Source organism: Mesoplodon mirus, assembly GCF_964341445.2.
Source record: "Mesoplodon mirus genome assembly, chromosome: 7".
NCBI classification, from domain to species: domain Eukaryota; kingdom Metazoa; phylum Chordata; class Mammalia; order Artiodactyla; family Ziphiidae; genus Mesoplodon; species Mesoplodon mirus.
This window is the reverse complement of record NC_138983.1, coordinates 6,285,788-6,299,925: the sequence shown is the minus strand read 5'-3', so window position 1 is coordinate 6,299,925 and position 14,138 is coordinate 6,285,788. Positions and strand designations below refer to the sequence as shown.

At 45.1% G+C, this 14,138-nt stretch overlaps 1 protein-coding gene across 3 annotated transcripts; it reads right to left on the bottom strand.

Annotated features, from left to right (window-relative positions):
* Nucleotides 1–2,712: 2,712 nt before the first annotated feature.
* Nucleotides 2,713–13,306, bottom strand: LOC309807188 (RNA-binding protein 4B). Of its 3 annotated transcripts, XR_014294523.1 has the most exons (5): nt 12,885–12,903; nt 12,087–12,510; nt 5,867–6,543; nt 4,005–4,226; nt 2,713–3,399 (listed from the first exon to the last, which is right to left on the bottom strand). XR_014294523.1 is itself a non-coding variant. In XM_082626524.1 (4 exons), exons 2-3 carry the CDS (start codon nt 12,496–12,498, stop codon nt 5,876–5,878), a joined length of 1,080 nt encoding a protein of 359 aa, XP_082482650.1. In that variant the 5' UTR covers nt 12,499–12,510; nt 13,184–13,306; the 3' UTR covers nt 2,713–3,318; nt 5,867–5,875. The 3 variants fall into 3 exon arrangements, 2 of the variants coding, with proteins under 2 accessions (XP_082482650.1, XP_082482649.1); XM_082626524.1 differs by lacking the exons at nt 4,005–4,226; nt 12,885–12,903 and adding an exon at nt 13,184–13,306 and having other exon boundaries at nt 2,713–3,318; XM_082626523.1 differs by having other exon boundaries at nt 2,713–4,226.
* Between the last annotated feature and the right edge of the window lie 832 nt (nt 13,307–14,138).

The window sequence follows — 14,138 nt, the reverse complement described above, 5'->3', positions numbered from 1 at the left end:
ATCTTCATTGCTGAGCGCGGGCTTTCTCTAGTTGCAGCGAGCGGGGGCTACTGTTCATTGCCGTGTACGGGCTTCTCACCGTGGTGGCCTCTCTTGTCAAGGAGCACGGGCTCTAGGCACACGGGCTTCAGTAGTTGTGGCATGCAGGCTCAATTGTGGCTCGTGGGCTCTAGAGCGCAGGACCAGTAGTTGTGGCGCACGGGCTTAGTTGCTCCATGGCATGTGGGATCGTCCCGGACCAGGTCTGGAACCCGTGTCCCCTGCACTGGCGGTGGACTCTTAACCACTGCGCCACCAGGGAAGTCCCCCAGTTAGTCTTAAAGATGAAATTCCTTAACACAGCCCACAAGGCTCTCGTGAACTGTGCTGGAACTTACCTCTTCAGATTTCTGCTACACAGATTTCTCCTGCCACAGAGCTCCCTTTCTGGTTCCTAATGGGCACCACACTCTTCCTTGATCAGGATCCTTCATATATGCTGTTTCAACCCGGAACAGCAACTGCCCCCCAAAGTCCTGTCACTATGACCTGTCCCCCAAAGTCAGTCACTATTTACATGTTTTCAAGGCACCCTGTACTTTTCCCTCTGTTGTGCTTATGACAGGCGTGGTCAAAGTTTGCTTCTCAACTAGGGATCACATATGTCTCATTCATCACCCAAGTCTTGGCCCAGAAGCGATTCAAATCACTGATGAATTCCAGAGCTTTTAGTGCGAGAGGCCTCGTGGGACTCTAAAATGGTCTATAATGAGCAACTTGGTCTTGGTGAATAAAAGGAATTTTGTACCCACAACATGCAATTTCTCAACTGAGGCTTAGAAATAAACCTATTTGTTCCTATTCAACAGTCCTCTTACGTTGGCTGAAAACTAACCCCTTTCCCAGGGTCATCTGTTTTGGTTAGAGTGAAAGTATTTTCTAAGGGAGAAATATTTTATATGATTCTTCAAGGCTTTTCTCCTCCTAAGAAACTTACTTTACCATTTATTATTTTCTAAATTAATTTATTTTTTGGCCAAACCACACAGCATTCGGGATCTTAGTTCCCCGACCAGGGATCAAACCCGTGCCCCCCTGCAGTGGAAGTGCGGAATCTTAACAGCTGTACCAACGGAAGTCCCTACTTTTACCATTTAAACTGTGTTGTGCAATACAGCAACCACTAGCCACATGTGGCTAATTATAAATAAAATAAAAACTTCAGTTTCTCAGCTTCACTAGGCACACTTCAAGTACTTAACAGGCACATGTGGCTAGCAGCTACAAACTGGACAGCACAGATATAGAACACTTCCAACACTGCCAGAAGCTTTACTGGACAGTGATGTAAAACTGTTTTGCAGAATCCAAGTTTTTGTCTAGCTTGTCCTGCCAGTGATATGGAAATCAAGATATGTTAAATTTCTATGTTAACTTAGCACAGAGGAGGACCAGAGATTTTGGTAAGGCTAACAAAAGCTGTACATATTTTCTTTCTTTGCTCTGCCCGATGCCTTGCAGATCAATCACAAGGAAATCCCAGCATCTCTGCCTTCTTTTTTGTAAAACAAGGACAATCCCGCCTCCTTGGGGAATACTGGAGCTAACATGGGTATTGTATATACATCACTAATTGGAGTGTGTGCACAGAGATTAACCTCTCCAGATGGTTGTATCCTACCCCCAAAAATCAAGGAAAGGTTTTGCTTCACCTATGTCAAAAGTATTTTAAGTACAAAATATGTGGGGAAAGTACTGTATAATTGTTAGATAAAGGTTCACAGAATTTATATCGCCATGTGATACGGGATATAATAAAGCTTAAGCGGGGTTGAGTCTATCATTAAACTTGTTTTATGAGGATCTAAGCAATGATAAAATATCATGTCCATAAATCTTTAAAAAACATTTCTAGGGCTTCCCTGGTGGCACAGTGGTTGAGAATCTGCCTGCTAATGCAGGGGACACGGGTTCGAGCCCTGGTCCGGGAAGATCCCACATGCCGCAGAGCAACTGGGCCCGTGAGCCACAATTACTGAGCCTGCACGTCTGGAGCCTGTGCTCTGCAACGGGAGAGGCCGCGACAGTGAGAGGCCCACACACCGCGATGAAGAGTGGCCCCCGCTTGCCACAACTAGAGAAACGAACACCCAACACAGCCAAAAATAAATAAATAAATACAAAAAAAAAATTTCTAGAGGACACATTTTATTGCAGAATATTATCACTGCCAGTTATGAATACCCTACTTGCTTTTCTGCTCAAAATACACGTTTCCCCATATCATCATAACTATTATATTCACTTTAGCCAAAGTCTAATCCCAGTTTAAATTGTGAATTTAAATGAACATGTACTATGAAGTCAAAGTGAGAATCTGACAGGTCCTTTGTTCTGGCTCAGCCTTTTCCTGATGCAGGGTTCTCTCTGTGGGGCTTACTTCTATCACTACTAACCTGGGTTTGCTGGCCTATAAAAGGGAAAAAGCAGCTCTGGTTATTTAGAGAGCAGCAGCTGACTACCAGGTATAGCATATTTATCAATGTCTCAAGATGCTGGCTCACTTATCTCCACTTATTGCTGCAGCCATACTACTTATCTCACTAAATCCTTCCTTGTACATCTAAATTTCAGATATCTATTCTGTCAATGAAGTTTGTGGTTTGAGCACAACTGAAAAAGAACCAGAAGACATTGGCGGTAAATAACAGTCACACAAATACAAAAAGATGCTTAAGTGTTAGAAACGTTTATTTGTCAAAATATTAAAAAAAAGGGGGGGGGGAGAAGTGGAGTAAAACAAGGCTAAATTTCAGCTAATGCTGTACCATGATCACAGGTCAGACATAAAAAAACAAAACAAAACAAACAAAACAACAACGACCAAAACCCCAATGGTCCTAGCAATTTCAGAAGATTAGCTTCAATGTTAGAGTCCAGAGCTAACAGAGAAGAGTAAAAGGCTGCTTGCCACTACATGGTCATTTTAAAGGGAAAGGAGATGTTGCAGGTAGACAGGGAGAAGGGTTCAACTCCTAAGGAAAGCAAGATAAGAGGGATTCCACTGTACAGGAAAAAGGGGATGCCAGCATAATCCTTACCTAGGGCTGCTCAGAGGCTGAGAACATAAGGAATAGAGTGAAAGGCTACAGAGACTAGTATCAGGAGGAAAGAAAAGTCAACTTAGAAGAATTAAATTAAGAAAGAAAACATAGTTGGTCACAAACTCCTTTGTTTACTGAAACATGAAGCAATGGAAACATCCCGGCAAAGGGGACCGCGCGGAGCAAGTTCTCATATATGACCGCAGCCCGAGGGTTCAGTCCGCAATTATCCTACCTGAAAGAGAGCACAACACAAGAGGCTTACACAATGCCTGGAGAGCAGCTTGGCTCCGAGCACAAGGGCCCCGGTCCCGTCCTGTATTCCAGGGGGAAAAAAAAGAACAGAACAGAACAAAACCAAGTCAGACCGGATCAAACTTACAACTCATTTAATTACCTAGGAGTCTACTATGGCTACATATAGGAATTTACTTTTAGCTATATATAGAACAAGAAGCAGTCTATCAGGAAGACTGCTGTGTTGGTGATAAACATATCTTTCTCACTTTCTCACCCATCTTTTAGGCAAGACTACTTCTGTGATACAAGGCTACTGTCGCTGCAACAAAAGGCATACAGATATGATCAAGAGCCATAATTTATCCAGAACAATCAGAAGATGCCAAGGTCTCAAATATGGGCAACTGCACTCTTCTAAATTTGTCTCAGTTTTAATCTTTCATAGTGAACAAATTTTCAGAAATGACAGTCACAAAGGGTATCAAGGAGTGGTTCATTCATCCTCCAACATATCTGCATATCATACTGTCACAGATTTAGAGCCGTAATTCCAGTAGTTCCTTTAATTGACCAGATCTCCCTTACCAACTCAAAAGAAGAAATCCTAAATTCTCTAATCCTTCCAACTGATGATGGGAACTCCAGACACCAATGGCTGGGGGAAAAAAAAAGTTAACTCACACCAAGTTCCTCTACTTATTACAGACAAAGGGCCAAATCTTGGTCTTGATCTGTGCCAATCGACTTCAAAAGTTGTGACGTTCTTGAATCAGTTCTGCTAGGGTGAGACCCGAATTTGGATCCCCAACAGTTCTGGAGTATTTCATCCTGGCAGCCTCATTAACATCAGGCTCCTGGGACTGCAACCAACTCAAGGTTATTCAGTCCATTTGAGGTTCACACCTGGAAGGTAAGTTTCTTTAAAAGTCATCACTAAAAAGAGGTTAGTTGAACAACCACTGCTCGCAGTCAAAAATCACTTAAAAATACCTTAGCAATACCCTTTAAAGACCACGATATACACTAATTTAATATTTAACTTTGGAACATATTTGAGAGAAATACAAGTTATCCGATAGAAGATACCACCTTACTTTAGAGGCATATCCTACTTCATGGCAGATCCAGCAGCAATAAAAGTAAAAATTAATGGCAAACTACACTAGTTGTAAGACTGTCCTCTTCATGCACGTGAACACACACTACACAGCGGTCTCAGGGGATCCGTCTTGTCATGGTCATATAGGACATAACTTATCACAGGTTCACATCATATTTGCTTCCCACTACGTAAAAGGGCAAATTCCTGTCACTTGGTTTTCTTCTACACATATACCAAAGGGGTACTCAGGAACCCTGAAAACTCAGTGGTAGCTCAGTTTAACTTTGCTATGAGGCCTCCAGTTCTACTGATGCTCAATTTCAAGGTACAAGGAAAACCATGAGAATAGAAAGTTATGATGCAATTTCCACTCAGATGAAGAGATTTATCAATCTCTAGATACTCCTAGTTATTCTTGACATTCGAACATCTTTGCTATACATTTTCTGAAGTAGGAAAAATTGCAAGGTTACCACCAATGGGACTTACACACATCAGAAAATTACCTGTTTTATCTAGCTCCTTAAATGTTCCTCTCAAACAAAAAAAGCCAAAATTTGCTGGAAGAAATGGCAAGTGTCAGGCTCTAAATGACAGCATCGTAAGCCATGCAGAAATACGGCTCAAGTGCCCACACAGAACACGATGCTCTGGATTACTAGCAAGGAAGGGACTCCACGGGACAATGGCATCAAAACGTTCTGCTTTCAGGCAAGTATCCTGGAACTAAACACCTAGAATTTAGAGGATTTTATTTGGCTTACAGATATGTTAGAAGAGTTTCCTCTGATAAAGGCTCATGACCGAAGTAGCAGTTTTATTAGCAAATTGGAAGTCTGAAGTTATACCTTGAATTCTCACTGGTGACATTCATTATTAACTCCTGAACCTGTACTCTTCAGCATACACTACAGTGACTTTTGTGGTGGAAAGAGAAAGTGGTTTTGGACTCGGGCACGCCTGAGTTTGAATTCTGGCTCTACCTCTCAATTACCAGATGACTTTAGGCAAAGTACTTAACCCCTCTGAGCCTTAGTTCCCTTCTCCATAAAAGAAAAGATCTCAAAGGCCAGCTGTATAATTAAATGATACAATGTACAAAGAGGGCACTCAACAAGTGTTAGTTCTCTTAACTATGTCTCTGTAACCCAGATCTGCTTACACTTGATTAAAGAACAATATTCTCACTAACAAACTGAGTTGCTGTTGTTCTCTCAGAAGGAACAAGTTGGTTGGTTGGAGTTGTAAACTAAAACCTCGACAGGCCAAATGTTAGAGAACATTGGCCTAAGTTAGAGAAATATTTCAGACTAACATGCAATTTATACCTTTTGGATACTGTTCTGACAGCAAACGGGTGGCTTTAGCCTCCTCTACGTGGCACAGGTCTCCCTCCTAGGGAACTAAAGCAATCTCTTAACCACACCCACCCCACTCTCACCTCCAGTTTTTAAAAGGCTGAGTACCGTGCTCGGTCCACATACTGCTCCCGCTCATACCGGGCCATGTCATACAGAGAATTCCGTGCAGCTGCTGAAGCCTGAGACAGCTCACTCTCTGGCCCGTAACCGTAGCCCTCTCCAACTGTGGGGAGCACAGCTGCAGCACGACGCAGGGGGCTCCTGTCCCTTCCATAATAGGAGGAAGTGGTGGCAGCGGCAGCAGCCATAGCAGCTGAGGTGGCAGCAGCGCCTGAGTTTGGCAACAGGTGTCGGTCGTAGGGATCCACGGACGTGGAGTTGAGGTGACTGGTCACAGCTGTGCTCTGGACTTGAGGCAGATGGGACATGGTCTGCTCTGCGTAGTTGTACGCGGAAGCTGCTGCCGCCGCTGCCACTGCCTCGTAAGAACGGACTCGGTAGCGCTTATAGTAGTCGAGCGCTCCGTACGCGTCGTTGTAATACACGGATTCCCCGTAGCCCACGGCGTACGGTGTGCGCACTGCTCCATACTGCTCGTTATACTGCTCGGTAAAGTCCGCCACTCGGCCCGAACGGTCTACTGGACACTCTTTGGACCAGTGCCCCTCTTTCCCGCACCGATAGCAGCCGCTCTGGTCTCCCATCCCGGGCGCAGTCCTAAGCCGGCTGGTGGACAACTGCACGTGCATTCGTTTGCCTTGAGAAAATAGACGTAAGAAGGTTTATTATAACTCACTGACATTCTTTATCCTCCCCAAAATGAAAGTTAACTAGTTGGCAAAAGACACACAAACATACGCACTCCTGCAACCTTATTTCAGCAACCCCCTCCAAAAGAAGCTGAAGTTTTAACAGATGAGAGCTAGAAAATTTGAGTTCTCAGAAACCAGTCAATACTTTCTACTTACACCAGTAGATTGGGATTCCCTCCTACTTCCGTCTCCACGACTTTCTTCTCCAACACAGAAACTGAGAAAGTTTCCACTTTTCACTACTAAGACTATTATTAATTCTAACCATTCAACACCTGACAAGTTTTTCCAAATCAAAAGCCAACAAAACCTCAATTATGCCAGAGGAAAGCATCTTACCTCTCACTGATTTACTCAGGGCCACATAAGGCCTGAGCATTTACTGTAGCTTAAAAACCACAGCAATATGCTGTCCATCTTGTTTCCTCCAGCCATTTTTGCAGGTGTCACCAGAAGGCTATGTTGGGTACACAAATCATACCTGGCTCATCATCTGCTTCAACTCTAGTACCTCTAAGAGTTTGTTATAAGACCCTCCACATTTCAACCCCACCCCCACTTTTTTCAGCAAGGGTGAACCCATGCCTACTGTGGAAAAGAAAACTACTTGACCTAGGCCTGTCAACAGCTAGAATTAGATCTTGAAGCAGTACTGGTTTGTTAGGGACAGCCTGCTTCCATGTAATGGGATGATCGGCATTTCATCCTGCTATGTAGTGTACAATTCTTTACAGGGGATTATCTACTTGTCAGAAAAACGCAGCATTTGCCTAAAGGCTTCTGGGCGCCCATACAAACAAGCCACATCCATACTTCCAGAAAAAGACCAGGACGAGGAACAGCTAAGAGAAGAAACAATCTTTGCCCTGGCCGTGTGTACCATCAAGCCCAGGGACCCTTACTAATGAAAGCATCCAAGGTCTTTAAAAGCAGTTTGAGAAAAGGCATATTCTTGGCAGCATTTAGTGCCAAACTGCCTAAGACTTTGGAGATCAAGTCAATGCTTTACAAATTGTAGCCAAAAAGCAGCCAGTCCAGACGTAGAGAACATCACTCTAAAGGGCGGCTCAGAACAAATCCCCCCTCCACTATCAGTAAGTTGCTCTCTCTTTAACAGACCTTGTTCTGGAGGCAGCTATGCGATAGGAGGCCTCATGCCCCACCATCCTGTTGGAAACAGCCCGATTCAGGACGGCAGCCAGAACAGCGCCATGCACTGACCCTGAGAGGGGAGCGGGTTAGTACAGCAACATCACTTTAGTCCAGCTCAGTCCTGCCCAAGGTCCAACATTCCTACCACCCCAGTTTCTAGCAGTTGCCGCCTCAAACTTAAAACCCTTTCTTTAGCAGAAACAAAGGTGCTCAGGTTTTTACTTCCAGCTGCTAGTAGAGAGGCAGCATCCACCATCAACACTGATACCGTCAACAGATAGCAAACGGCAGTAATTCTCTGAAAGCAGCAGTTAGCCATCCCAGTGTTTTCAGAGATTTAGATATTCCCATTCTTAGAAGTTATTATGGGCCAAATGCTAACTGTGCTTAGAACAGAAACACACGGATTTTTGCCCCAATTTATATCCCAAATGTAGAATTCCCTATAATTTAGACTGGAGGATTACAAGTTAACTTGGCTTTCAAACATGCATGGTGACATTAATCTGTGTGAAAGACACAAACTGTGCTCCAATTCTGAAGTCAGAGTAACAATGCCAATCTAAAAAGCAGCCAATCCAGAGAACTAGAGGTACATTTTTAAGGAAAATATTTAACTTGCTCCTTTATGGATTATGGGTCCATTTTTTTTGAGAAATAAAACCCAGGTTTTTTTGCCCCCACCTTGATGTTTCTATTAATACATACAGTCTTCACCACTGATTTAGAGCGGAACTCAGAAGTTTATAAACATCTGTGGCAAAATCTACCTCTGTAGTAGCTGCGAAAAGGACTCAGGTAAAAAAATTTTTTACCTAGAACTAAAAGATCTGCAACAGAAGTGACAGGTTTTTTCCACATAATCTTTCCAGAGGTTGTAACTAGGCTTTTAATTTAAATCCCCTAAAGCAGCGGTTCCCAACCTTTTTGGCACCAGGGACCTTTTTTTGTGGAAGACAATTTTTCCAAAGACCAGGGTGATGCGGGGGGAGGGGTTTGGATGATTCAAGCGCACTGCATTTATTGTGCACTTTATTTCTGTTATTATTACATCAGCTCCAACTCCGATCATCAGGCATTAGATAACAGGGGTTGGGGGCCCCTGCCCTAAAGTTCTTATAATTGAAATGTACTGTGCTTCTCTATTACCTTAAGGAACCAGGGCAAAGAAAATTGAAAGAAGATTAAATTCTACCACTCTACTACACTTTGGCTTTGGAGAGGCCAAAAGCTTAAAGATTTTCTGAGATCTCCAAAAAATTACTGAGATGTGTTGCCAACATTTCCCAGAAAACCAGCCCCCACAAAAGTGTTTTGTTTTGAAACAAAGAGGCGGGCAACTTGGGGTCCTCATTGCTGAGCTCCTATCAAGGGATATAGCAGATATACAACTGTACTCCAATTTAATGCTTGGTTACATATTGGGGGAAAAACGAAACATCTGAACTCTTACATGTCATTCCCAATTCAGCTGCCTGAGTTTTTACTCGGGAATAGCTTCTTTAGGGTCTTCCAATGCAAACTTGTTTGCTAACTCAGTAGTGGTTCAGTTCACTGCTGCCGGTGGAGAGGAAACATCCTGAAAGACCCAAGTAAACTCAGATTCTGCTGCTTTCGTAAGTCATACAATGAGGAAGCCTATGGCAGCCATTAACACATAAAGGTTCAAAAGATGCCCAAAGTGGCACTCTTAAGAGGCCCCCTTCATTAGGAGATGACTGAAAAGGCTTTATGGAAAAATGTGACAAATTGGTATTTAGATTGTATTTTCTGTAAAACTGCAACTTATTATCCAATGCTAAACTTTCTCTTGTCATCTGGAAAAAAAACAGAGCTGGTTATAAAAATGTCTGTACGTACGTACCGTACGCCGTTGAGTGCTTTTTCCAGGGGACCAGGCTAAGAACCTGAAAACCAAATAAAGGAACCTTTTCTTCCAATAAAGACATTAAAAAAAAAAAATCTCATGGATCATTGCGTTACTCAGATATCCGCTTCCTGAAGTAATTAAACTCACTATATTATATTATTGTTCTTTTTTTAAATTTTTTTATTTTTTTGCGGTACGCGGGCCTCTCACTCCTGTGGCCTCTCCTGTTGCGGAGCACAGGCTCCAGACCCGCAGGCTCAGCGGCCATGGCTCACGGGCCCAGCCACTCCGCGGCACGTGGGATCTTCCCGGATCGGGGCACGAACCTGTATCCCCTGCATCAGCAGGCGGACTCTCAACCACTGCGCCACCAGGGAGGCCCCTAAACTCACTATATTAAAACAAACATTCCTTTCAAGTCCACTCCCCCCCCAATTAACTGATTTCCATATACTTATTTTGGCCCCTACCCTTTTATTCAATTGCATATCAAAAAGGCAAGAACATGCAGTATTAACTAGAATACCTCTGCACTTTGTACCTGACTTTAACTGCACTTTTTACATTTTGCTTGTTACTTGTCAAGAGAGAACCCCCATTTCCCCAACACTGTCCATTCACGATCCCCTCCCTCATCAAATGAAAATAATTAAGAATATTTTTAAAGCTGTCTGAAGTGCAACAGCTAATAATGAAAGCCAACTATTACATTTTAAGTAAGTTTCTAACCGTAACAGAAACACTCATTGTTGCAAACACCACTCACCTTTCATCATACAGTGCTTTTACTGTCAAAACACTTTCACATCTTATTACCTCATTCTAGCCTCACTACCATCCTGTGAAGGAGGTACGGCAGGGATCATTAATTCTATTTTATAAGTGGGGAGAATGAAGCATTGAGAGGTTAAAACACTTGTCCAAAGTCATACGACAAGTTAATGGTAGAAAGTATCTACAACTTTTGCCCTGTGCTTTTTTTTTTTTTTTTTCTTTTTTTTTTTTTTTTCTTTTTGCGGTATGCGGGCCTCTCACTGTTGTGGACTCTCCCGTTGCGGAGCACAGGCTCCGGACGCGCAGGCCCAGCGGCCATGGCTCACGGGCCCAGCCGCTCCGCGGCATATGGGATCCTCCCAGACCGGGGCACGAACCCGTATCCCCTGCATCGGCAGGCGGACTCTCAACCACTGCGCCACCAGGGAGGCCCTGCCCTGTGCTTTAAAGAGTAGCTAAAGGCCAAGACAACACTGGCTGAGGCCAGAGATATCTGACGCACCATTTGTAATCTACTATTTGCAAACTTTCTTACCCTTTTCTGGTCAATTTTTCCTCTTCTCCATTTCTTTACTGTTTTCTAGGTTTAGTAGAGGACCCTTAAGTACTTCTTAACAACCCTTTTAGTAGCACTCAGAGAAAAAATGGTCTTAATTTATGAACCTGAAAAGTGGCTATAAACGCGTGGTCCAAGATGATAGGGTCAACAAAAAACTTGCAGAACAGCGCTGTACAACAGAACTTTCTGTGACGATGGAAACGTTCCATACCTGCACTAACACACTAACCACTAGCCTCATACGACTTCTGAGTGCTTGAAATGTGTGCAGCACAACTGAGAAACTGAATTTTAAAATTTATTTGATTTCACTTTAATAGCCACATGTGGCTAGTGGCTACCATATTAGTTAGCACAGTCCTAGAGAGTCTTCAGTCAACCTCCTGTGGTATTAATGACAACATATGTACGTTTATTAATGACATAAATAATTCGATACAACACCCTTACTGGAATCTCCTCAGAAGCAGGACCATAATTCCCATTCAACCTAACATTTTTAGAAACTTCCTTTTTTCCCCTTAGGGTTAAATAATAGTAGGTGGAGCAGAATAGTCCATGGCATGGCTTTTGGCTCTGCTTGTACAGTTCACACCGAACAAACCTGAGTAGTCAAAAGATACTCCCCCAAATCCAGATTCACCACCCAGATTTTAATATAGGGATTCTTCGAGATGTCTTCATCGTTCTTTCCCACCACAGCCCATCACCCAAGGCAGTAAAGAGTACAAACCCTAAGCATTTAAACCCTCAAATATAAGGCTTCCTTGTCATAACAGAAAAAGCAGGTAACCCCCAGACCTTTATCCTCCCTTCTCCCATGAGATACTCATTTGCCCAGGCAGATTAAACTTCCAGCAGCGCCCAAATGAATGATGGCCTGCAGGATAAAGTAACCCACCGTTTGCGATTCTACAAAGTTGTTGAGGAACATCTCGACAAATCTGAAAAGAAGTGTCTGCTTCTCCAAGAGTAAGCTGTGCTTAGGCGTGGTAAACATACAATCTTTCTATCATTTCCGGCTAAAACGGAATGGAAGAAACCACCCCGCCAGCCCCATGGTCCTGTGTACTTGCCTCTGTCTAGAGCTAGACCCCACTCCGTTTTGCCACCCAGACCCCAGAGCAGTTCACCTTGAAACTCTGTGTTGTCAAGGCCCCTGATGGCCTCCACTGCATCCTCTGCCCGCTCCATGTGTACGAAGGCATAATCTTTCACGATGTCACATTCGATGACTGGCCCATACTCCTCAAACTTGGCCCGAAGCTCCTTGTTGGTACACGTAGGGCTGATGTTGCCCACATGCAGCTTGGTGGATGTCTTGCTCTTATTCTTGCTGGCTTCCACGTTGATGTTCACCCCGTGCAGCTTATAGTGGTGCAGGTTGCGTATGGCATCCTCGGCCGCCGTCTTGTCCTCTATGTGCACAAAGCCGTAGTTCTTAATGATGTCACACTCCAGCACCTTCCCATACTGCTCGAAGAGTGAGCGGATCTCCTGCTCTGTGGCCTCCCGGGGCAGGTTTCCGATGAACAGCTTCACCATCCTGACAAGAGCCTGGAAGAGAAGAAAGGAGATTTCCAAAAGTTAGGGGTGGAAGGAAAAATTTCAGTGCATTGCATCTTGGATTAATCCTCCAAAGTTCTTGGCACCATCAAGATCCGCACAGAGACGTCCATTATGTTTTCAACAGCGGGAGGAAAGGTTTACCCTTAAGGAGTAGTGTGAGTTGTGTGTGACACGCGAACAGGTCGGGTGTCAGCAGGCAGTGCACAGCCCATCATCTCCGTTAAATGAGGCGCATTTTAGGTAACAGGGTTAGCTGAAAATACTCTCTTTGGGGAGCAGGTAAGAGAAGAGTCCAAGCAGGGGGCAAGAGGCATATATCTTACTGCCCCTGGTAACAAGGTTTTGGAGGGAAATCTGTGTACCTCTCTTCCGTGCGGCATCACCTTTCAAGATACTCTAAGAATTAAAAGGCCCCCTTTGCCCCAACCTGGGACACCCACGCCCCAACAGCCCAACTCCAGTTCCTTCGCCCCAACAAAGACTCGACCCGACCTCTGCCCCGCCCCCTCCGGAAACCCGGCCCCGCCTCCTCCCGGTGTCTTCCCCGGACCTCCCGCAGCAAGAGGAGAAACCCTAACCCTGGGCCAACCCCGTCCGCCAGAGGCCGGCCCGGCCCGGCCCTCTCTCAGGCTCCCCACACACCCACAAGAACCCCTCGCACCTCCGGGTGGCGGCAACGGCGGCGGCGGCTCCCGCGTCAGAGAGAACCCTACAAAATGGCGACGGCCGCTCGAGCCTCAGCGTGACCGGGCCCTTTCTCGCGCGCCAGCTCACGCACGCGCGAGTGCGCGCTGCCCCCCCCCCACCCTCGCGGGAGCCGGACGACCAATCCCGCGGCCGCATACAAATGGCTGCCCCGGGCTCTGCTCCCAGCTGCCCCGATACGAGGGCGGGGCCAGCTGGTGACGGTGCTGCGGAGCGAAGGTCAGCCCGCCCCCTGGCCTGACTAGCCAATCACCACCTTGGAAGGTGGGCGGTCGTCGCTCAAGCGTCAGAAGGGCTCTGGGTGCAACCACTGACTTGGTGAAATCAGAAGCCCGGGAGAATCACTAAGCATCACAATGGATCGTGCTGTTGGGCCATGTGGGGGAGCGGGGGTGGGGGAGGAAGGCGGCTGCTGATGACAAAGGGTTATCTCACTGGGTCCCCTAAAAGGGGGTTTTCTTAGCGCCTGCCAGCCTCTATGGCAGTTTGGGACAACATTTGAGAAATAGAGGCGCGCCACATTTTAAGCCAACCTAGTCTTTTTTTGGTAGAGCTTTTATACATAATTTAAAATTTTTAAATTGCAAACACGTTATGCATTGGTGTGGAAAAGGAGAACCAAAGATGGCAGAGCTGAGATAGCTCTAAGAGGCATTCTATCCTAGATGCACTTAATCAGTCAAGTTTTGTCACATATACATGAAGGCTGGTTTTCTCTCCCTAGCTAGAGAATTGAGCCCTAATTCTGTGTCCTTCACAGTTCCTGATCCGTGGTGAGCACACCAAAGGAGGCCCAGAGAGGTTTCTTGTTTTGGGGGTAGGCCAGGTCTCTATGTCCACACCAAGCTGCTGGAGGACTGGACAACTGAGTCCCTGAGCACTTTCCGGCTTTCAAAATTCAGCTGTGGTCC